This window comes from Diuraphis noxia, unplaced genomic scaffold (genome assembly GCF_037042655.1).
Source record: "Diuraphis noxia isolate RWA-SAM2 unplaced genomic scaffold, SU_Dnox_SAM2 contig0001, whole genome shotgun sequence".
Taxonomy (NCBI): domain Eukaryota; kingdom Metazoa; phylum Arthropoda; class Insecta; order Hemiptera; family Aphididae; genus Diuraphis; species Diuraphis noxia.
The window spans coordinates 55,320,994-55,346,183 of record NW_028301711.1 but is presented as its reverse complement, the minus strand read 5'-3'; the positions used below and the strand labels follow the sequence as shown (position 1 = coordinate 55,346,183).

At 27.7% G+C, this 25,190-nt stretch overlaps 4 protein-coding genes and 2 pseudogenes across 4 annotated transcripts; 3 read left to right on the top strand and 3 right to left on the bottom strand.

Moving 5' to 3' along the window:
- Positions 1–2,829: 2,829 nt before the first annotated feature.
- Positions 2,830–3,495, bottom strand: LOC149060950 (uncharacterized; annotated as a pseudogene).
- Positions 3,496–3,953: 458 nt separating this feature from the next.
- Positions 3,954–4,624, bottom strand: LOC149060949 (uncharacterized). Its single transcript, XM_089230786.1, has 3 exons — positions 4,359–4,624; positions 4,089–4,299; positions 3,954–3,968 (listed from the first exon to the last, which is right to left on the bottom strand). Exons 1-3 carry the CDS (start codon positions 4,622–4,624, stop codon positions 3,954–3,956), a joined length of 492 nt encoding a protein of 163 aa, XP_089086912.1.
- Positions 4,625–8,591: 3,967 nt separating this feature from the next.
- Positions 8,592–10,997, top strand: LOC149060948 (zinc finger MYM-type protein 1-like). The gene is made up of 2 exons (XM_089230785.1): positions 8,592–10,187; positions 10,554–10,997. The coding sequence occupies exons 1-2, from the start codon at positions 8,592–8,594 to the stop codon at positions 10,995–10,997; spliced, it is 2,040 nt and encodes a 679-aa protein (XP_089086911.1).
- Positions 10,998–13,574: 2,577 nt separating this feature from the next.
- On the top strand, positions 13,575–14,171 carry LOC149060947 (uncharacterized). Its single transcript, XM_089230784.1, has one exon. The coding sequence runs from the start codon at positions 13,575–13,577 to the stop codon at positions 14,169–14,171; it is 597 nt and encodes a 198-aa protein (XP_089086910.1).
- Positions 14,172–14,405: 234 nt separating this feature from the next.
- LOC149060946 (uncharacterized) lies at positions 14,406–15,590 on the top strand. Its single transcript, XM_089230783.1, has 2 exons — positions 14,406–14,661; positions 14,809–15,590. The coding sequence occupies exons 1-2, from the start codon at positions 14,406–14,408 to the stop codon at positions 15,588–15,590; spliced, it is 1,038 nt and encodes a 345-aa protein (XP_089086909.1).
- Positions 15,591–24,357: 8,767 nt separating this feature from the next.
- On the bottom strand, positions 24,358–25,189 carry LOC149060945 (uncharacterized; annotated as a pseudogene).
- Position 25,190: the final 1 nt, after the last annotated feature.

The following is a 25,190-nucleotide window of genomic DNA, read 5'->3' as shown; positions in this document are numbered from 1 at the left end:
TCACATTAAAACATTTTAATAATTAATTAGTAATAAGTAAATAAAAAAATTATTTAAATTATTAAAAAGTCAACCAGGGGCGCCATTTCAGTTTTTTTTTAGGGGTGTGCAAACAATTAAAGAGGCCAATTTTTTCGCACCACCAGGCCAATCCTTAAAAAAACGTTTCTCGTGTTTTCAATTTTTCAATATAGAGTTTTTTAGTATCAAAAACATAATTAGCTTTCATACATAACAAATAAATTAATAAACTAAGTATAAAATATTCAAATTTTAGGTACGTACCTTATCATTCAGCTTTAATTATTTTTAAATTTTTGAACGCATAGGTACAATGATTAATAGTTACCTATATTTAAAATAAGGATATTAAAAAAAAAGGGAAAATACAAACTAATTATTCAAAGCTAAGTTTGTGACTAAAGCATAAAGTAAAGCGTTCAATGCAAATAATAAACAACTTGAAATATATTATATAAATACAAAATAATGGCATAGGTATAATTATAAAAGCATAGCAGCATAGGTTATTATTTAAATGGGTATCTCCGTTGCTTAATATCTGAAAATGCATATACAGCTTTATATAAATCAACGCACTTAGCTTCTTCTTTCTCTACATTTAAAACCATAAGATCACTTAGTCTGTTATCTCCCATTGAAGTACGTAAGAAAGTTTTAACATTTTTAAGGGATGAAAAGAATCGTTCATTTGAAGCAGTAGTAATTGGAAGAATCTTTAGTATAGAAATAATTTTTAAAGTTTCAGAAAAGGCTGTAGGAAGTTGTGACAAAGAGGATACAATAGAATCAAAGTTTAATTGAATATTTGTATTGCTTAGAAGCAATGATTTGGCGGATAGAAGTTCTGTTAACATTTTGGATATATTTATTTCAAAATAATTGTAGTGGTTTATAAATGAATGACGATAGGAACACTTTGTATTAAAGAAGTCAGGACTTGAGTGATCAAATATTTTAAACACTCTAAATATTTCTTTATTCTTTTCGGAAAAGCGTTCATTAAGCTCAGTCACAAACCTGAAGAAATAAAGCAAAAATGTTATTGATTTAAGCATTAAGCTAGTAGTTACAAATATAAAATGCATCCATGAAATTAAAAATAGTAAAATAGTTAATAAATTATTTGTTTATTTATTTTAATATTTTTACCTGTCAATTATCACATATAAAATATGTTTTTTTATATTTTCTTGAAGCAGTTTGTTTTAATGCAGGTTTCCCAATAGTGGGCTCGACATAGAATTCATCTAGTTTTCTGTTATAACATTGAGATCTTCTAGAACGGTTATTCCTTACATACTCTTCAATATTAATTTTGTTTTTAGTTGCACATACAATAGCTTTCTCATGCATTTTTGCAAAAGCAGTATCACTTCTCTAACTTAAAAGTTCATGTTTTGTGGAATTAGCAAGATTAATAGCTGCAGACAATAATATTGATGCATTTTTAAATTCACAAGAAGCAGAATGAATAGTTTTTAATAATTTCTTCATTAAAATCAACATTAATATAAAATTATAAGATGATATTTCATTAAATAATCCCTCTGCTCTAGTAGTTTGATCTCCTTTAGTAGTTAGTATACATAAAACTTCTCTTATCTCAGTGTAACGGTTTTTTATTTTATCTAATGACGTGTACCAATATGACCAACGAGTTTCTACAAGTCTTTCTAAATTAAGTACTTAGATATTTTTTAGTTTTTGAGCTTGTATAAAGAGTTAATATCTTGTACTACCAGTCATAAGAAATTTGTATAGATCCTGGACAGTTTTAAAAAAGTTGACTACCAATTGAACATTTTGAATAGTATTTATGAGACAAAGATTAAGTCTGTGTGCATAGCAATGGATATATACAGCATGTGGTATAATATTTGATATCCTTTGCTGTACCTCTGTATATTTGCCACTCATTACTGATGCCCCATCGTAACACTGACCTACGCATCTGTTGATATCAATATTATTATCTGCTAATATTTTGAAAATTTCTTGAGCTAAATGTTGTGCATCACACTTTTTCATATGGAAACAACCTAAAGCCTTTTCATGAGCATTAAAATTTTCATCAGTAAATCGAATAATAAAACTCATTTGTTCTATTTTACCAGCATCATTGGTTTCATCAACCAATATAGAATTTAATGTTGGGCATTTTTTTCAAAATATTTTCTATTGTACATTTAGCAAGAACACTGATTAAGTCATTTTGATACTCGTGTGAAGTATAGTGACCATATCTTGATTGCAATTTTGTTTTAGTTTTTTCATCACCAAAGGTCTCGAGTATTTCAATAAAATTACCTTTATTTACTGATTCATTTGTCTCATTTTTTCCACGAAAAGCAAGGACTTGCTTTGCTAAATAAAGAGTACGGTTAACGGTATTTTGCCCGAATCGAATTTCCCGAATGAATTTTTTCCCGAATGGTATTTTTCCCAAAAATCCAAAAACCCGAAACCTTTTTTCCCGAACACCTTTTTCTCGAATCAAAATTCCCGAATGAATTTTCTCTCGAATAGTATTTTACCCGAAAATCCAAAAACCCGAAACCTTTTTTTCCCGAATATAAATTATAATACATATAAAAATAAAAATAAAAATAAATTAATAAAATTAATAATGATATAATAAATCAAGTACCTAGTGTAATAGTAAAATATTTTAAAATAATTAAATTATAAAACGTATAAAATATAAACATTAATTAATTTAAGTACTATTGTAATGATACATATAAATTGACCAATAGTAAAAAAACCTTTACAAAAAAAAAAAAAAAAACAAAATATAAAATAATTTCACAAAATAATATTATGCGCGATTGCCTTCAGAAATTCTAATTCATGATATAAATTAAAATCAGCAGTAATAGCCATAATCCGCATTTGAAAGTCTCGCCATTTTCTTTTTGGCTGGGCTCTCACTTTTCGCCCTAGACTCAGCTCTAAAATCATTATCTCTACATCAGCTTGTTCTTTTTGGAATTCACCGAGAGCAGAGTAAAGGTCAGGATGATGTTTTCCAACGATGAGCTGGAAGCGATTGTGCCACCCCTCGCTTACATTGTTGGTCTTATGCGAACCAGTCAGAGCTGCTTGGTGCTGATTCCAAATTTCTGGTGGATAACGTGGAAGAATCCCTCGTCTTCTTCCTCGAGCTATTACTCCATGAACATAATTTTTTTCAAAATATTAAATAATTGGTGATAGAGCTTCAGGTGCATCATTTTTCAATAGAGAGAAAATGCGAGAAACTTCAGTCAAAGGAACGAATGCCAACGCTAGCATCATATGAGAATAATATTTCAACGAACGATTTTTGTGGTCATTATATTCGGCTTGAAGACCAGCAAACTGAATTTGACGATACATTGATTGGCCGAAATGAAAAAAGCAACAACTGATAGGAGAATTTGGATAAACTTCTTCACAAGCATTGATTATGGATTTTTCAAAATCAGTCATGATTTTAACCGGTTCACAAGAAATCCTGTGTTCGTTAAATGACGATTGTACTGCTCTAAGCACAGAGATAAACTGCACAGTTTCTTTTGACGACAACAGAGCATAGACAAATGGCACAGCAACTGTGTCATGAACATCATGCTGTTTACATGTTCCCAAAATCGTAAAAACTTGAGTGAAAATATTGGGACACACCTAAGTATTAGTTAAAGGATTAGTAATAGAATTTTTTTTGTTAGGTAGTGGCTAAATTGTAACATACTATTATTATTATTATTATTATTATAGAATACAAAATAATTAACACAACAACATTAAAAATACAGTAATATACGTACAAGTAAAATTACAGTAATTAATAATTTATTAACAATATGTTGACAAAGTTTTTTATATTATAAAATGTAATTTTGCTTAATTTCCATATTATATCACGTCTTTTAAAGATTTAATCATTATTAATTTTTTTTTAACTTATAACGAAGTGTTTTTAGTGTGATAGTAATAATAGTACGTTTTTTCCGTTTTATTGAATTTAATGAGTTAAAAAATGTTAACTTCTTAGAAAATATGAGAGATAAAAACCATCTAACCTTAAAAGTTCCGTCTAAAAACCAGCAGTCACTCTTGGCTAATAACTCTAAATTTCTTTGAGTTGAAAATACAATAACTCTACCATCGCTGACAGAACTATCATCGAGCGAATCGTAAATTAAAAATTTTTCACCCGTTAGCGTCTTCTGATACTGATCGGGAAGAGTACCCAAGTCAGAAAGTGTTTTCGGATTAGGCGGCAAATTTTTCCTTATATGTAAAATATATAAAATTAGAATAGATTCATAAAAATAGAAAAAAATAAATACCTCCGGACTTGACGCATTGACTTCTTTAAGTTATCACGGTTAGGTACTTGACTAAGAACGCCATCAGATAGTCCAGCCATCTCTGTGCGTAGTATTTGAGCCGGTGGTAGTTGTGGTTGGTCCTCAGCCTTCCGCTTCAAAGAATATCTAACAATCTCTGATAAACACTGTTCTTGATACAATAACCGTCGGGAAAAAGGTGTTCGGGAAAATAGGTTTCGGGTTTTCGGACTTTCGGGCAAAATACTATTCGGGAAAAAATTCATTCGGGTAATTCGATTCGGGAAAAACGGCGGGTACCAAAGAGTACTTTTTAATAAAAAATAAACATGTTGCCGATTTTCGTTAACTATTCCTGTATTCTTGAATGAACTAATAGATTACTAATAGACATGTTTTCATTATTTTTTATATTCAAATACATAGTCCATTTTTCATAACAAGCCATAATATGTCTTTCACTAGCTAAATGTTTCTTATAACATTCATTTTGTTTTCTCCAACATCTAAATCCCTTATCAACAAATACAATAGACCAGTAGTTCTCAACCGGGGTGACATGTCACCTAAGGGTGACATGGACCTAGCTTAGGGGTGACGCAGCATTTTAACAAGAAAAGGAAAAAAATTTAAAAAATTAATTTTTCCGAAAACAGTCATATAATTTCTTATAATAAATATATTATACACCTATACCACCACTGTCATGTACATAACATACTTTAAAGTTTGTATCTTTATAATAGTTTGTATTATTTATATTTAATCTTTTGGTCCGATAAACACGTGTACCTAGTAATAAATATACAGCTAAGATTGTTTATTATTTTGATGTTAGTGTGACGCAGTGTTTGATTCTAGTGGCTAAAGGTGGCATGAATCGAAAAAGGTTGAGAACTACTGCAATAGACCCTGATGTTTCACCAGTGAAACACTTATTTACAGGAACATTAATAGGGCCAAAATGTCTGCATACAAAACAATATACTATATCTTTCAAAACTAAATATTCAATCCAATTATATAGTTTATAATTATGTGAATTAAATGCTCTTTTCTGTTCATTTTTTGGAAAATATGGAAGTACTGGCTGTCTAGGATTATCATCTTTTGTAATAGATATGTCACATATCTATAGAAATCATAAAAGTTAATAATTTAATGTAAAACACTTATTTATATTTTTTATATAATAGTTTTTATAGTCTATGGCAACAGTTATATCTGATAATCATTAACCAAATTTGTATTATTTTGATTTTTAATTTCTGATTGATTAATTATGGCATAATTAGAATAATTATCGTCAACTCTTGCATCATCATTCAAAACATCAGTTACCATATTAAAATCCTGTCCAAATAGTTGAATAATATAATAAAATAGATTATAGATTAGAAGATTCATTGTTTTATGACAAAAAGTATAGGTTACCTCTCAATCATTAATTGAGGCATAATTAGAATAGTTGTTATCAACTCTTTTATCTTCTTTCAAAATATCTGATACAATATTGAAATCCTGTCCAAATAATTGAAAAATGTAATAATAATATATAGATTCATAGTTTTATGACAAGTATAGGTTACCTCTAAATTATTAGTCAACTTGGCATTATTTTGATTTTTAACTTCTGAATTTGAGGCATAATGAGGATAGTTGTTATCAACTTTTTTATTATCCTTCAAAACATCAGATACTGTATTAAAATCCTGACAAATAATTGAAAAATATAATAAAAGGTATGTATATTATAATTTATAATTAATAGGTAAAGTAGATTCATTGATTTATGACAGTATAAAAAGTATAAGTTAGATAGTTAGAATCACTTACTTGATTTACTGTAGTATTTGTCTTAGCTTTAATTTCATTTTTGGAAAACATGTCGTCAATTTTTTTACAAGAAGTGGAGATTTCAAATAATTTTTTTTTATTTGTATCTTTCATCCTAGCTCAGGGGCGGACCCAGGGGGGGGGGGGGGGGGTTTGGGAGGTCAGCTGACCCACAGTTTTTTTCTGAGGTTAATGTGGCCCCTCAAACTAACAAACTACATAACATTTTTTTATTTGAAAAGTATATATACAAATATATGCAATAATTAATATGAAAATTAAATTAAATAAAAATAATTTTTAAAATGTACACAGGCTCTAGAATTTTCCTATAAAAATATAATTATAATGTATGAGTATAGAAATAATAAACATATAATGTATATGTGTATTATAAATTATGATGTATAGACGTGAAGACTAAATATTGAAATATAAATAGTGCGTACGAAATCGTAGTGTCAGTTGTTTACTTGTTTATATAAATATATAATATAGTATAATAATTAATAGTATATTTTTATCACGTAGCTAAAATTTAAAAAATATCTTTTCTATTTATAGACGTTCTTATTTTATTATCAGTACAATACTACGATTATTTTATATTATTATCCAATATCCATAATAAATATCATGAGCCATGGTCGTTAATCGTTATGAATGTATTATCATTATGACATTATGTATACTAATGAGTAATGTTTATAATTATGTTATAATATGTAACTCATTCGCTGTATTTCATATCTTACTATTTTGTAAACGAGCGTCTGTCCGCTGTAATCTTTTAGTGTCTTACGTATTGTGTTGTATTTGTGTCAAATATTAATGATGGAAGCTTCTAATAAAAAAATTAGACTGTCAGGTGGAGCAAGACGATTAATTAAAGAAAAAGAAAAAGCAGTTAAAGGTAATAGAAGTATAGTGTCATTCCTAAAATCATACACCAGTCAAGAACCATCTTTAGGATATACTTGTAGTGAAGAGGAAGATAATCCACTAACTTTACCTTTTCTTGGTAAGTATTGTAATTTTAAAAATGAATTATCCATTGATACAAATGTTATGTAATTAAAATAGAAGCGCATAAGTTAAATACACGTGAAACATATAAATTAATGACCACGAATAATCTTTTAAGTTTTAATGCATTTGCCATTTATTATTATATTTTATATTATATTATTATTATTTCTTAAATCATTTTTTTAGACATGAATTAAAAATAAATAATCTACTATCTAGTATCTACATTTTACAGAATATGAAAATAACTATATTTTGAAAAAAATAATTATAACAATATTATTATTAATATACATATTATTTTATGTAGATGATATCCCAGATGATTCACCAAACATATTAAATTCCAGTACAATTACTGCACCGCTTATTCAATCTGATATAATGACCACAGGTAATCAATGTATATTTTCACATTTTACATTATACCAAACATTATACTAATATTCTTTCTTTATTAAGTGTTCAATCATTTTTTCAGACATGAATTAATAATAAATTATCTATTGTTTACTATCTACATTTTACAGAATGTGAAAATAACTATATTTTGAAAAAAATAGGTATAACAATATTATTATTAATATACATATTTTTTTTATGTAGATGATATCCCAGATGATTCACCAAATATATTAAATTCCAGTATAATTGCTGCACCACTTATTCAATCTGATATAATGACCACAGGTAATCAATATTATATATTATTTTCATATTTTATTTCTATCTATGTGATTTTTGTACTAGTATTTTAAATGATTAATATCAGGCAAATAATTTTCAATACTTAGCCTAAAATATAATTAAATGTTTGTGCCAAAATGTATAACAATTTTGGTTTCATCCAGTGGCGCACACTCAAAAAAAAATAGGGGTAGCATATTGGATTAGTTACCCTTATATTGGCTAATGGCTATATTCAACAGTTTATTTTAAATATTTTTACACATAGTAGAATTTGTATGATGAGATTATTCTAGGGCCAGGGGGTCCACCTACCCACCCATTTACCAAAAAAATCAGGGGTAGCAGCTACTGAACCCTCCTGTGTGCACCACTGGTTTCATCCATCTCTAATTATTATATAATTATATTTAATAAAATACCTAAGTCTTGATTATACTCGTATATTGTATATTAACGTTATAAATGTATAATGTTATAATATTTATGTTGTTAATATCATATATTATTATACTTTTAATTTATTGTTTTATTGTTGTAACAATGTTTTTGATCTTTAAATCATAATTCAAAATTTGTAATATTTTTTTATTTACATCTATATTTATATTTTTAACAGAACATGAGATTCTATCTTCAGGTCCTTTTGTGGAAGGGGAAATTTTAATTCAAACATCTAACATGCCAGAAGATTCAACAAATAAACAAATGGACTTGATACATTTCAATGATAGTATACCTCAAATTGACTGTTGTTTTTCTTATCAAACTAACAAACAAATTGAACATGCCCAAGATAATGTTTTACACTCCAAGTTAATTGATAGATGCCAAGATTATCCATCAGACCCACATTTATTTATTGATACTATACTAACACCTCAAATAATCAGAACTCTTGTTGAAATAGGGCCTTGTCAACCAGGTTTTAATAATAATGATTATGTTTTTCAAAGAAATGAGTCTGGCAAGACATTTTCTTCTAACTGGTATAACAAAGAAGTTAAATCACGAATGAGTTGTGAAAGAAATTGGTTAGTATATTCTCCAAAAGCTAACAAAATGTTTTGTTTTCCTTGTTTTTTGTTTCGATCTATATCTCAGCATAATTATCAATGGTCTAATCCTAATAAAGGTGTTTCTAATTTCCGTAAAGGATATGAAAAAATTATTAAACATGAAAAATCCAAAGAACACAGAGAAGCAGAAAATGAATATTTAATTTTAAAAGATAGAATCTCAAAAGACTTGACTATTCAACAAAATTTAATAAAAATTCAAAAATCTCAAATAGAATTTAATCGAAGTGTGTTAAAACGGTTAATCGATTTATCTTTATTCCTTTCAACGAATGGTCTTCCATTTCGAGGACACAGAGAAGACATTAATCAGAAAACACAAAATAAAGGACTTTTCATTGAAATAGTTCAACTTGTGTCAAAATATGATGCTGTTTTAGCTAAACACTTGGCTGAGTCAAACCGAAATGAGACATACTTGAGTCCTAAAATTCAAAATGATATACTTAAATGTATGGCAGATGAAACATTACATACAATATTAACTGAAGTAAAACAAGCTAAATATTTTACAATTATTGTAGATTCGACAATAGATGTTGGAAGAATTGATCAATTTTCTTTTAGCTTGAGGTTTTTAGATCAACAAGGAGACATCAGAGAACACTTTCTGTGTTTTGAAGAATTACCTAATGCAACTGCCAATGATTACTTTGTCATCATAAAAAAAGTAATGAAAGAATATAAATTAGATATTTCCTTATGCCGTGGTCAAGCCTATGATGGTGCCAATACCATGTCTGGAAGGTTTTCTGGCTTACAATCAAAAATAAAAGATATATCACCATTAGCACTATACATTCATTGTTGTACTCATAATTTAAATTTGGTTCTTATAGATTCTATTAGATCATCTATCAATGCAGTTTCATTCTTTGGTACCCTTGAGGCATTGTATACATTTATTACAAGTAGTTTACCAAGACTAAAAATATTTGAAGCAGAACAAAAGAAAATTGATGGCTTAGTACTCACACTAAAACAACTTTCAGAAACAAGATGGGCAAGTCACAAACGTGCAGTAGACTCAGTGTACATAAACTTACCAGCAATTGTTATTTCATTAAATCGAATTTCAGATGGAGAACTACCCAATACAAAATTAAAAACCATTTCAGAAGCACAAGGGTTACTTTTTCAAATAATGAATTTTAAATTCAGTTTTTTATTAGCTTTGTGGAAGAATATACTTGGAAAAGTTAATATTTTATCAAATTACTTACAAAATTCTAAAATTGATTTAATAACTGCGCATGATATGGTTTCAACATGTTTTTTAGATATTTCATATTTAAGAAATGAGGAACATTTTTTAAAAATAAAATGTATTGCAACTGATTTGTGTGGACAGTTTGGAGGCAATAATAACTTTAATCAAGGACGTAAAATAACAAAAAAGAAAATTCATAGTGATAGTAATTCTGAAAATATTATTGAGTCTGCTGATGAAAATTTTAAATGTAATACATATTTTGTTATTTTGGATTCATTTATAAATACATTGAAACACCGGTTTGAAGATTTTTCTGATATTGTTAAAAAATTTGAAGTACTTAATCCAAAGATAATGTCCAAAGAAAACATAGATGAAAATCTTGTTTCTATTAAAAATTTATCAAGATTTTATGAAGTTGACATAGATCAAATTGATGTAGAAGTGGAATACCGTTCATTTTGTCTGGTTTACCATCAAGTTTATGATGAAACTGAACCTTTGAAATTAAACGAAGTATTGAAGTTCATGATATCTCGAGACATGGTTTCTTCGTATCCAAATTTATATACTTTGTATAAAATATTTTATACTCTTCCAGTGAGCAGTGCAACTGCAGAAAGAAGTTTTAGCCGGTTAAAACTACTTAAGACTTATCTTCGCTCAACTATGAATGAAGATCGACTATCAAATTTGGCAATATTGAGCATTGAACACAACATTGCCCAAAAAATTGACTTTGGTAAAGTAATAAGTACATTTGCACTAATGAGAAAGCGCAGAAAATTATTATAATGTTCTTATTTCTCAACTATTTTTATACTTGGTACTTTAATTTTTATGTATTCTGATAAATATACAAATTTTTTATAAATGCATTATTTTTTGTATTGGATAAGAATCTAGAACCACCTTCTCTAGATCAGATATATATTGTGAAATTGAAAGTAGTCATTGAAAACTAAATTAAAATAAAATATAAAATATGTACAATCCCTTCTCAAAAAATACTCCAGGTAAATTTGTTAATTGAATATACATTTTAATGCAACAATTAATTAATAATACCTAAAGTTTGTAAGTAAGTTTAAAATTGTATTTAGTTATATTGAATGTTGGTATAAAAATATGATATAAATATAATCTATTAAGGATAATCGCAAGCGACTTGGTAATACATAGTTAGTTGTAGTTTTTACTCAGTGGCCTCTCATAAATGAGGCAGACCCACAGTACTGAAATCCTGGGTACGCCACTGTCCTAGCTACACCACTTTTTCTTTTATTATTGGTATTCATTTTAACTACAGTGTAGATTTTTTTTTATGGAACTGTAGAGTAGAAAAAGTAAAATTTTAATATATAACTATATAAGTATACAGGGTGATTCTTTTAAGTGGGTACACTAATTATCTCGAAAAGTATTTACTTTTTTCAAAATATTTTTTTACATGGTTTCAAGTTGTTAAAAAACCAACGTTTTTATTAAAAAATTATATTTTTAAATATTTTTTATCCTTATCATTTTTTAAGTTTTTTACTTTTTTGAATGACAACATAGAGTTTTAATTTCATATTCCAAAGCAGAATATTTTTCTAAGTATTTTGATTCATAATAATTTATGAATCTTCAGAAGTTTTTTATTTTTAGTATTAATATAAATAAAAAATAAAAAATGTATACCAAAAATGTAGTTCAAGTGTCTATGAATTATATTTAAAAAATTGTTTTTTTTTCAATATTGATTAGAATAAAAGTAATTTCATTTGTCAGAATATCAGAACTCCGCGGGACACTCGGTATAATATCTACTAGACAGCATTATCTTCAGCATTTCTTATGATTGCAACTATTTTTCTTTTTACTACAAATGGTCATTGAGCCAAATACTTTTGAATACAATCTTCTATTTCTTTAAGCTGGACATTTTTAAATTTAGTTTCACTGCAGATGGCTTCTATAAAATAATAAAATAATTTAATGACAGTAAAAGCAATTATACAAGTATATAAGTACTACACTATCTAGTTATAAAATTACTTAAATAATGTAAATAATTAATAAGTTGTTTATTACAAAATATATATTCATCAATAGCAGTAGTATGTTGTATATTGTATACCTATATATATTTATTTATGTTCTAATGGTACAAAAAACTCAATGGTACTTCTTAATATAATTAATATAGTAAGCTACTGTTGATAGATTTATTTTGATATATTATATTATTATTGTTTAAGCTAATATTTAATCACATGTTTATACTTGTCAAAGTTAATATGATCTATAGTAGGAATAGCGATGAATAGTTATGGCACAAATGTCCCTTTATATTAATTTTGATGATTTTAATAAAATACAATTTTATTATATACAAAAATACAATTATATTTTAATACGTAATTGTAATTAAAGTCATGATAATATCATGATAGAAAATAAGTTATGACTGTTATATTTAATACAATATCATAGGCGGATCTACAGGGTGTGCCGGGTGTGCAAAGGCACACCCTTATGTACAAAAAAAAAATTAATTAATAACATAACACATTAATTGAATTTCAGTTTTTAAATTAAAGTACAAGTGTTCAGATAAGTCTAAAATAAAATAATAACTAAATGTATTTTTTACCAATAGTTATTTTACATTATTAACGAAGTCTGGATATTTAGATTTTAAATCACTATAATATCGTACTCTTTAAATTAGATTTATTGTTATTGTCGTCGACATCGACATGAAAACTTAGAATAATAGACAATAGTGGTTACTGCTAACTGGTAACTATTTTTAGCGCAAAAATATTGCCTTTTTTCGGAAACCGAGACCGCGCTGATAACGACGGTCGACGATTAAGAAATAATAGTTTGATTGTTATTGTTATTTCATTTAACATTACGTCGTGTTTCAAGCAACTCACATACACTAGGTAATAATATAATATTATTGTAAGTCGTTAATTTGGTGTACAACAACCTCGGACGACGGATTTTTAAATATTAAATGTAAGTACTATATTATAAAATTTCGGGTGGCCAGATATTAAATACGAAATTACGGGACTTAATATTTATAAATAAATTATCATCTATTTTGTATAAATAATGCCTAAATATTAAATGTCTTGATGCTAACTGAATATTATTATTATTATTATTATTATTTTAATCATTTTTCGGTTATTAATAATAAATCAAATTTTGATCACAATAGTACTATACTAGCCTATACTATACATTGATACTTGATTATACAATTTAAATTAAAAATAAATTACTAAGGTATATTTTGCGTTGTAGGTATGTCGTTTTCTTCCAAATCAGTTCAAAATAGTTTTTATTAAAATTTGCTATTGAAGATAGAAAATGGATAAATTTATATTTAAGTGCAACAAAAATGAAGATCTAAAAAATACTCCAAACATTGCGTTACCAAATAATGAAGTTCTTAACAAACAGATTTTCGGTGATGCAGATGACCCTATAAATGAGATACCCGTTTCAAGATTAGAAAAAAAAGATAGAATTGACAAAGGTCCCTATCAACCAAAATTTGATTTTCCTAGAACAATGATTGGCTCAAAATATAGGAGTTTCCAAATCGAATGGTACAATAAGTATTCGTGGTTAGAATATAGTAAAGTTCTTGATTCTGCATTTTGTTTTTACTGTCGTGTATTTTGTTTAAACGATCCAGCAACAAAAGGTCATATTGATTTTGCTTTTATAAAAAAGGGATTTAAGAATTGGCATAGAGCAAACGAATGTTTCCGTAACCATGAAAAATCTAAAGGCCATCAACATAGCGTTTCTTCTTGGAGCAGTTATATAAAAGGCAAATCGGTTGATATTTTGTTAGATGAGCAAAAGGAGGTGTTTATTTCAAAGCAAAATCAAGTTAAAATAAAAAATCGTCAGATAATGGAAAGGCTAATTGATATTGTTATTTGTTTAGCAAAATGAGGTAGACCATTTAGAGGCCATGACGAGAGTAAAATCAGCATTACACGAGGACTGTTTTTAGATTTAGTAGATTTAGTATCGAAATATGACCCTACTTTAAAAGATCATCTAACAAATGGACCTCAAAATGCATTATACACTAGTGGAAAAATCCAAAACGACATTATTATCAGCATAAGCAACATAATATTACGAAAAATATCACATTCCGTTCAGAACAAACTTGTTTCAATAATGGCTGACGAAACTAGTGATTGTGGACACCACGAACAAATGGCAATTGTTTTGAGATTTTTTGATGATAAGCTTAATTCTCCAGTAGAACATTTAGTAGCTATTCGCAGGCTTACATCTGTAGATGCCCAAGCTATTTTCAATGAGTTAAAAGTTGTTCTCTCCGTATTGAAAGTAGATTGGAAGAATGTGTTATCAGTTTGCTTTGATGGCACGGCAGCCATGTCAGGAAGTGTATCAAGAGTTCAGATGAGATGTAAAGAATTAAACAGCAATATTGTATATATTGTGCATTGTTACGCACATTGTTTGAATCTAGTTTTAGTCGATGCTTGTTCACTAGACAAAGGAAATATTTTTCGATTTTTTGGGATTGTACAATTTATTTACACATTTATTGAAGGGAGTTGTTCACGACATGCAACTTTTGAAAAAATATCTAATGAAATCGGTTCAACATTGAGGACATTAAAGTCTCTTTCCACGACTAGGTGGGCTTGTCGCGCGGAAGCTGTTGCCGCGATAAAAATTAATTATTCAGCCATCCTTAGAGCTCTTACTGAAATTATTGAAACAACTAAACAAAGTGATGTTAAAGTTAAAGGAATTGGTTTATTACATCAAGTAAAATCTTTTAATTTTATATTCGGGTTAACAATGGTGCACCCAATACTTCAATTAATTGTTAAAGTAAGTAAATTGTTGCAAAGTCCTGATATTAATCTAATTAATGCTATGGCCAGCATAAAGTCTCTTCGAGCAGCTTTTATAAATTTAAGAAATGAAACTGAGTTTCTAAAAATGTTTGATGAAGCAAAAAATGTGTGTATAGAACTAGAAATAGATATTCCATTAGTTAAAAAACGGATGGTATCAAGTCGCTTCGATGAATTTGCCAAAACACAACATAATTATGAAAATAAGGAAGAAGAATTACGAAGTTTGTGTTTTTACCAAATGTTAGATAATATGGTAGCGTCATTAGATTTAAGATTTCAGCAGGAAACAATCATAATTATAAATGCTGTGGGAAATCTCTTAAATCTAACATTAAATAATGAAGAAGCAGTGGTTTTAAAAGAAAAATTCAAAATTTCTCAAGATGAATTAATGGCAGAAATAAAATTGTTAAAAGCAAATCAGACTGTACCAACTGGAAATTCAGCAACAACATTAAGTGGATAGATCCGGTGGATGCAAGAAAATGAAAAATATAAGATATACACGGCTTTTAATGCAGCAATTCAAACTTTTTCTGTCATCCCTGTAATAAGTTGTTCATGTGAAAGGGCGTTTTCTAAACTGACTCACGTGAAAACGAAGTTAAGATCAACTACGAAACAAGATCGGTTGGAATCACTCATTCTATTATATGTCGAACAAGAATTAACTGCCAATGTTGAAGCTTCTGAAGTTATAGAAGAATTTAAAAGTATAGTGGCATTTCAAAGACGATTGTTATTATAAAATAATACAATAAATTATACTAGTGTGGTTTCAGTTTATTTATTAATAAATATAAAATAATGATGTTTGAACTAATGTATTATAAAATTAAACAATAAATTATTATAATGACTACCTACTAACATATTACATAGTAATATAGTTATCTTACAGGAGGTAGGTAATCAAAACTGTATTTGTTTAAATTTGTAAATTTATAACCATTTCTTTTGATTTCATGAATAATAAAAAAAATAGTATATTATGTATATCGCCAATAGGTAGGTACATTGTTTTACATTATACAATAAGTTATAGTATTGGTAAGTAAACAAGTGTCGTATATTTGAAATACTTTATTTTTACATTGATTTATACATATAGATAAAAAAATAATTACAAAAAAAAATCCGGGCACACTCAAATGTAAAACTCTGGTTCCGCTTATGTACAATATCTTACCAAAAATAGCGGAGCAGACATTTAATGAGGAAAAAATGTTTTATTCCTAATGCCATGAAATGAATATTTGCATAGAAGTTCATCATTAAACATTTTTCAAATATCCGTTTAATTGAATGTCTTATGTCATTTCCCATTGACCACTTAATTTCATGAATCTGAAAAACAAATAGAAATTATAACACATGAAATAAATATTTTTTATTTCTTAAAATAGAGTTACAATACTGTGTGTATTTCTAAGCCATTGGATGAAACTATTATAACATTTCTTTCAAATTTAGAGTGGCTATGAATCAAAGACTAAAAACCTAATAGTAGATACATGGTTTTCACTATAATAATAAGCTTGCGCAGACATTTCTGGCAGGGTAGTAATAACACACACACACACACACACATACCCGTATAGGGTATCTTGTGACCTCCGTGAATATTTTACAACACTTGTAACATCCACCCTTTAAAATAAACTTATAACTAAAATTCCAACACCATAATAGAAAGAAAAAAATGTAGAAAGTAGACCTGTACTTTAATTTCATTTTTCTTTAAATAAAACCAACAAAACAATATGGTACATTAAAGACATCCGCCCTTATGGCCTCCGACAATCTTTAGCCAAATACCATTAATTTTATGTTTTTAAATGATGGGAAATTCCCGAAAAATTGTATTACTATTTAGTGGTAAGTCATAAAGATATTTCTATTGTTGGACGATTAACGATAAGGTATACATTACGGGGAAATATATTGCTTGCGAGACATTTTTGGCCAATAGGTGGCATCATTGAACATTATAAAGTATAATAGGTAGTGTATAATATTATTAATTATTATGTGCATTGTACGCTGTGGTGGGCTGCAATATTACTGGTAATTGGTAAACCCACAAGAGTTATATATTAACGTTTGATTGGGTAAATTTAATAATCTTTAATCTAATATTATGTTAATAGTTAGCAAGATATATTTTTAGTTGTTGACCGTCAATCGTCGTAGACTCGTAGTCCACTATGGTCAAATCATCAAGTAGGTACTCAAGTATTATAATAAAAAAAATGTTGTTATTGTTGTTGCCAAATAAATTGAGTCGGCGGCGACGCGATAACGAACCAGGGGATCTCCGTAGTTGAATGTTAGATGTGACATTTATTTTCATTAATTTATAATAAACAAATGGTGACGCAACAGGGGGCCTATTCTAAAAGGTATCGAATCTGATAATCGAACAATATGGTTCGATTGACAATATTCGATCGTTAATATCGATATTTTCGATCAATCGTATTCTCAAACAACTGTCGAATATAATAAATTACTTTCGACACTCCATTCGACTGTCGAATAAAATCATATTTTTTCCATGACATTTTTAATTGTTATCATTAATTTGAATGATAACAAAAGTTAATTAATATTATTAAATCATACCAATTTATTACCAAATACTATCTAAGCCTAAAGTATTTATAATACTTAATACTTATAGGTACTTAGTAGTTAGTTTGAACTTTGAAGTTATAAATTTATAATAACTATAACACTATGAGCCTAAAGAAATGCAAAGGAAGGTCCGTAACAAATGCACAGAAGGAAGCACTCGTCGAGTTTATGGAGAATAATACGGATTTAAAAAGAGGTAAATTTACCTCCAGCTTCACCCACAAAAAGGCTCACAATTTATGGGAACAAATAACTCAGTTATTAAATTCTATGGTTGGTGCTAACAAGACCGCTGACAAATGGAGAAAAGTAATTATTAATGAATAATGACTAATATTAATTATTAACACCAATTAATTAACTCATCACTAATTTTTGTTTTACATATTTTTTATTTTTATACCAAATAGTGTTGGACAGATATGAAGTGTAATGCCAAAACAAGATGTATTGAACTTAAAAAAAGTACTAGAAAAACAGGTGGAGGGAGCTATGAGTTAGAGAATGAGTTAGCACCATTAGATGAAAAAATTGTTGGTATAATAGGTGATGTACCAATTTATGGTCAACCAAATACACTTGAACCCATCGTCTCTTTTGAGGGATATGAAATTACAGTGGATTCTTCGACCAATAGTTTACAGTAAGCATTAAATATTTAATAAAATAATTTATAATAAAACAATTGAAAATTCCAATAACAATTGAGAGTAGTAATTAAAATAATTACATTTTTAAACCAAACAATATAATATTTTTTAGTCCACTAGTTGAATCACAAGTTGATTACGAAAAAAGTGAGACAGAGACTTGTTTGCCAGATTTATCACTACCAAGATCAATCGAACTTGTGTCTACGGACATAATGTAACTATAAATATTTTTTTTTTACACATTTTATTTGATAATATATTTAAATCATATTTTATTACAGACCATTACAAGATTTTATTATGACTGATAATACCAGTAAAGACAACAGCAAGAGGGAAGACAAAGTTGGATTAAAAACTAAAAACAGGTAATATATTGATATTTTATTAGTGACAATGGCACTCAAAGAAAGGATAAAACTTTTTTTATGTAAAAAAATCATATGCTATAAAAAATATTAATTTCTGTTCAATCAAGGGGGCCTTGACATATACTATGTATTAAAAAAATCAAATGTTACCCATTAATTTTGATAGTCAGATTTAAAGAGAGATTTCAATAATTACAACTTTAAATAAGGACACTCGAAATATGGTTGAGTGTATGTATTTTAAACTTAAATTACCTAACATGAACTTGTATTTTGCAAGGTATGAAAGTAATACCTAAAACTTATACATACAAAACATAATTAAAGTGGTTTTAATTAAAAATGTTCTAGTAAACTAGATGTCTTTCAAAAATCTGTCAATGCATCTTTACAAGTAATTAGCATAAGTGAAGACAGAAATAAAATTCTTAAAGAGTACTACACTCAGAAGTTGCTGCTCTTAGAAAGGATTGCCATTGTCAAAGAGAGGAAGTTGGCTTTAATGGAAGCAAACATAAATATTATAAATTAAAATTAAAATTTATAATTGAATATTCTATAAGACAATATTTAATAATATTTAATTTAAATTTAAATTCCAAATGTTTATATGAAAAAACCAAGTATCATTATTATTAATTTTAATTTGTGATATGTACATTTTATGGTAAAAGACTACTCGTAACTACAAGGCTGAGGTAATATTTATTTTGTTAAAGTTAAAGTTAAATTGTAAATTTTATATAATAACTAGGTATTGTTATTATTATTATTTTTAATTTGTGATACATTTTATGGTAATAATATACTACTCGTAACTACAAGGCTGAGGTAATATTTATTTTGTTAAAGTTAAAGTTAAATTGTAAATTTTAAATAATTACTAGGTATTGTTATTATTATTATTTTTAATTTGTGATACATTTTATGGTAATAAAATACTACTCATAACTACAAGACTGAGGTAATATTTATTTTGTTAAAGTTAAATTTTAAATGTTTATATAAAAAACTAAGTATCATTATTATTATTTTGTGATACATTTTGTGGTGTAAGACCCACTAACCACTATGAACCTATACATTAAATATACATTGTTAGTAATACGCTTATCTAAATAAATAAACTATTAATGTTTTAACTATTTGTCAGTTTTCTGAATTCATTTAAAATATGAATTAATTATTTGTTGTTGCATTCGTTTTCCTGCTATTAGCTCTGTATTTGCACGGGTTGCATTTGGCTCATTAATAGCTGCATTATTTAAAATGCCATAATCATTTTCTTCAAATTCGCCATCATTGTCTATAATAGGTAAATTGTTGCTTATACAAATATTATGAAGCACAGCACAAGCATTTATTATGCTTGATGCTTTTTCTGGTGCATAATGTAGCACTCTGTGCTTAAGTAAACATCTAAAAAAAAAAAACAAATTGGTCATTTCTATCTTTTGGTCTAGGTAATATAAATATATAATCACATTTTAATAATACCTAAAACGCATTTTAAAAACACCATTACACCGCTCTATCAGTGACCTTGTTCTACACAACCAAGTGTTGTACCTAGCTTCTGGGGTGTTTGGTTGATATTCTGTAAGTGGTGTCAATAGCCATGGTCTTAAACCATACCCAGAGTCACCTATTTAAATTACAAATAAATAAGTCAACAGTTACTAGAACCAATAAATTAGTAATTTGAATTAAATTGGTGTACCTACCTAGTAAAAAATAAGAAGTATGTCCAATTGAGTGTAAATGTTTTAATAGTCCTAAAACAGGACTAACACGCCAAATATGACTGTCATGTGTGCTTCCAGGGAATTTTGCGCATACATTTAAAATTTTCATATTAGAGTCACAAATCTTTAACACAGTATAAAAAAATATTTAAATTCCAAATGTTGATTATACTCTAAAATAGATTTACCAATTGTGTGTTAATGCTATGATACCCTTTACGGTTAACATATACATGTTCCGGATAAATAATATCCTCTGACTTTGGAGGTACTATGGCTATGTGAGTCCCATCAATAACTCCTATTACACCAGGTATACCAAATTTTTCATAAAATCTAGTAATGAAAGTATATAAATGCAATATTTTCTAAGATGTTCCAATAACAGAATACTTACCCAAAACGGACATCATTGAGTTCTCCAAGGGAACTTGGAAAATGAATATATTTATTTAATATTTCTGGACAATTAAAAGCATTTATTACCTCAGTAATGCATCTGCTAACAGAAGGTTGACTTACAGCAGAACCTCTATTTTCCCCTATATCTTGTTGATAGCTCCCACTGGCAAAAAATCTTAGAGCAGTTAACAACTTAAAGAATAACAGAACAAAAAAATATTACATAATATAATATAATTACAATAATCTTATATTTGTACAACATTGTTATTTATTACAAACCTTTCTTTGTATACTTAAGCCAGCATTTGTCACAGAACTAACCATAAATGGAGTCAGAATGTCTAATAATTCTCGAACTAGCATCTTATTCAACCGATAAGTTCCAATAAATTGTCTATCACTAAGTTCTAAAAATTAAAATGTACATGATTATATAGAAAAGTTTTCTGTTTCAAAAACTTAGGCATTGAAATTAATTTTCCAATAGTTAAAACAAACATATCTATCTATTTACATCAAAATTAGCAAAAACTGAAAAATTAAAAATTAAAACCATATTTCTTTTTATGAAAATCACAAATTACATACTTATGTTCAAATATCTTGAAATTAGTAGGTACAATAGTCAATAGTAGTTAATGTTTGTACAACAATATTAATATTCATATATCTGTGTTAAAAAAATAAATATGATTATTACCAACAAATGGATCTTCCACTAGTAAAATACGCCTTGGTATATTTTCTATATTCATAATATTAAATATGTCCATATTTCCGATGTTATTTAGCATATAATCTTCCAAGTCATGGTCAAATGCCATGGTTGTAATGTTGTAAATTATAAATTTCACCAATTATAAGTTTAAACAAAATAATATAATAATAATGATAAGTGACGATTGTCGTAAAGTGTTTTCGACACGTAATTCACTGTCGTTGTGAATTGTCGAATATTACTGTCGAACTAGCTGTCGAAAACGTTTGAGAATAGTAATTTTTGCGGAAATCGTAAAAGACGATATTTACGATCGATTTTTGATCGAAAGTGGTTTTCGATACCTTTGAGAATAGACCCCCAGAGGCGAGCTGTGCTGACACCGCAACTACATGTCTACATAGGTAGTTTAAGATACTCTCACCGAAAAGCGCCGCCGCCGCCATGTCATATTCTCATTTATCTGGCAACGACCATTTTAACCATTCAAGTGTCTTTCTGTCGCGTTAACACGTTTGCTTGTTGATATTTATAATTACTTTAAAAAACAATAATCAACACAATATATAAATGTAGACTTTGGTGACCTTTAAGAGTGCCTTGTTCATAGGGTACGTCAAATAATGTAGACGACTTTAGTTTTGATTTGGGAACTTTAAGTACTAGTCCTCTTCGTCTAGTTCTAACAGAAAGTATCGATTCAATTTCAAGCTAAGTCAAAATGCTATAATATACTACATTGTTATTTATATGATGTGCATTAATAAGCTTTGATTTATTGATTAATGTAGGGGGCTTTGTGAGGCATTTAAAGGTTTAACACCCCATATTTTAAAGATCAATTGGGCCTATGGTACCTAGTAACCTCCAAAGAAATTGTATACAAATATCTATTTGTAAAAGAGTCAATAATAATAATAATAATAACAACAATTAATTGATAATTTCACTTGGTTCTTTTTTTATATTAAAATGTGTAATCATATTTTACAATACATTATTATTTATAGTTAATTAAAAATGAAATGATGTATAAAATTAAAATTATAATTATAAAATATATTATGGGTAATATATTATTAGGTAATATTAGAGTTTTGAGATTTGTATTCTTTATTTTACAAGAGTAGGAGTATATTTTTATTTTACATAGGTACTAATTTTTTTTTTTAATTATTATATTGTTTAATTGATTTTTTTATGATATTTGCAACATGTTAAAAGGTCTGGTGAAGATGCCTTACATTCAATTGCAGCTTTTCGTAAGCAGTCTGATCCACGATAAACTCCTACCACAGTAAATGGTATAGCAAAAATGTGTTCATTTGATTGCAATAATTACATTTATTTCTTATTTGAATTAAAAGATCCAAGGATTCTTTCATATCAGATGTCAATAGAACTGGAACACCTCTACCTCTTTTGCCACGGATAACAAACCTGACAAAATATTTGGATAGCTTCGCTTCTACATCTGTTAAAGATTTATGGATTTCTTCTTGCATTTTTGTTTTACTACGGTTTAAATAATCCTGCAATTTAATTCTTTCAACTTCTCCAGATCTACGTCGATTTAATAAAATAATCTTGGTGAGTAAAGCTTGACATACCATTTTGTAAGAATTTTGATTTATTGTTCCATTTTTTATTAAATTAACTCCAGTAGATAGTTGATCAGAAATAAATGCATGTAAAATAGTTATATCTTTAGCATCTGGAAGTGTGACTGATTTATTAAACTTTTTTTTGTTCAAATCTTGGCCGGCATTAGATGACACAGAAAACTTCCATTCCTTTTGAAAAATTTGATAAAAATGCTTAACTTTTTGTAATTTATCAAAGATGTTGCTGGAATCATGAATCGTTCCCTGAAAGACAAAACTTTTTGGGATTCATGTAGGCAATTCAGAATTACAGGGAGTCGGTGTTACAGCTTGTATACATATAACAAAACACTAAAAACAGATGACCAATGGTCATTGAAGTCCAGTAAATATTTTTGGGCAAAGTCTTTTACAAACAAATTTGTTAAACATGGAATTGAATACGAAAATACTGATAGAGATTTATATGCTAGTTGCTCAAATCAAAAAATTGTGGAATGCGGTTTGGTAATTAATTCAAAAAACCCTTGGTTAGGTTACACACCAGATGGTGTGATAGTAAATAATGAAAATGTGCCAATAAAATTAATAGAAATAAAATGCTCCTTTAAAGGTAAAAGTTTAAGTATTAAAGATTTAATACCCAGGTTAAATTTTATTATTCAAAACTCAGATGATTCTCTAAGTCTTAAAAAAAATCATTCCTATTATGCACAAGCCCAAATGGGTATGGTTTTATTAAATGTTCAGATGTGTGATTTCATTATATATAGTAGTTATGATACTAATTATACTGTAATAAATGTAATCTATGATGAGCTTTACTGTAAAGATTTATTTTTTAGTTAAAAAAAAATATATTTTGAAAGATTATTACATGAAGCATGCACTTAGACATGCTAAGTTACATAAAATAATTTTTATTGTTTTGTTAGTTGTTTATAATATTGTAAAATTAATTAATTATTTTAAATGTATATTACAATAAAAAGATTTTTTAATCATAATTTGTAATTTTTTAACTTTGATACAAAACTTATGAAATGAGAAATTAAAATGTACATGATTACTTAGTGTTGAGTGAAAATATAAAAAAGGTATTAACTATAAAATTTATCCAGAGAAAAAATTGGTGGACTAATATTACATAATCCTCCAACTATTGTCATTATATCATAATCTAGATGAACATGTGCCCAGGGAAATGTCTGTTGAAAAATTTTAAAGCTTTTCAATCTTTGGTTTACTCGTTCAATATGAAGTCTGGCTTTGGCAATATTTTTAGATAATAGAGCATCATCCTTATTAAATTGTGTTTGATTTTTTAAAAAAGGTGGTCTTATTATAGAAATGTTTTTTTTTTACAAATATCATCAATAAGAAACCCTTTATCAACCATGATGGCATCTGGTGGTTGCATATTTTCAATTATATTGCTTTGTTCGAAAATAGCTTTGTCTGATGATCTGCCACCATAAGGTTTACTTATAAAACTTATTAAGCCGCCTGGAGTAATCCCTACTAAAAACTTTAAGGTGAAGGTAGATTTGTAATTACTATAACATTTAATACGACATGTTAAACATTTAGGCCTTTGCACAGAAATTTCTGTACAATCAAGTACCACCCTTACATTGTTAAAATTGTCAAAGCAAAATGGAAGATTTGATAAAATTTCTTGCTTAGAAGGCCAATAAACCAAAGACTGCATTATTTGGGCAAGTTGGGGGATCATTAAAATATAGGTCGAACGACAAGTTTCAGAAATTAAATCATTAAATAAAATACTTAAAATAGCAAATGTTTTAATTTTAAAAATACCATTATAATACGCTCTTTTAAATTAAGTCTGTGTGTTCTCTTATCAGGAAAATATTGTTTGTGCAAATTAATTATTTCATTTAAAACATTAAAAGAACAAATTCCGGTCATT

Excerpts from the sequence above, each read along its gene's own strand:
- LOC149060949 (XM_089230786.1), bottom strand. The coding sequence starts at position 4,624 with ATGAATTTTTTCCCGAATAGTATTTTGCCCGAAAGTCCGAAAACCCGA. Across the intron at positions 4,300-4,358 it reads TCAATGCGTCAAGTCCGGAG|GAAAAATTTGCCGCCTAATC; the intron begins GTATTTATTTTT and ends TTTACATATAAG.
- LOC149060948 (XM_089230785.1), top strand. The coding sequence starts at position 8,592 with ATGCCAGAAGATTCAACAAATAAACAAATGGACTTGATACATTTCAAT. Across the intron at positions 10,188-10,553 it reads GGAAGAATATACTTGGAAAA|ATAATGTCCAAAGAAAACAT; the intron begins GTTAATATTTTA and ends CTTAATCCAAAG.
- LOC149060947 (XM_089230784.1), top strand. The coding sequence starts at position 13,575 with ATGGATAAATTTATATTTAAGTGCAACAAAAATGAAGATCTAAAAAAT.
- LOC149060946 (XM_089230783.1), top strand. The coding sequence starts at position 14,406 with ATGGCTGACGAAACTAGTGATTGTGGACACCACGAACAAATGGCAATT. Across the intron at positions 14,662-14,808 it reads ATCAAGAGTTCAGATGAGAT|GGAGTTGTTCACGACATGCA; the intron begins GTAAAGAATTAA and ends CATTTATTGAAG.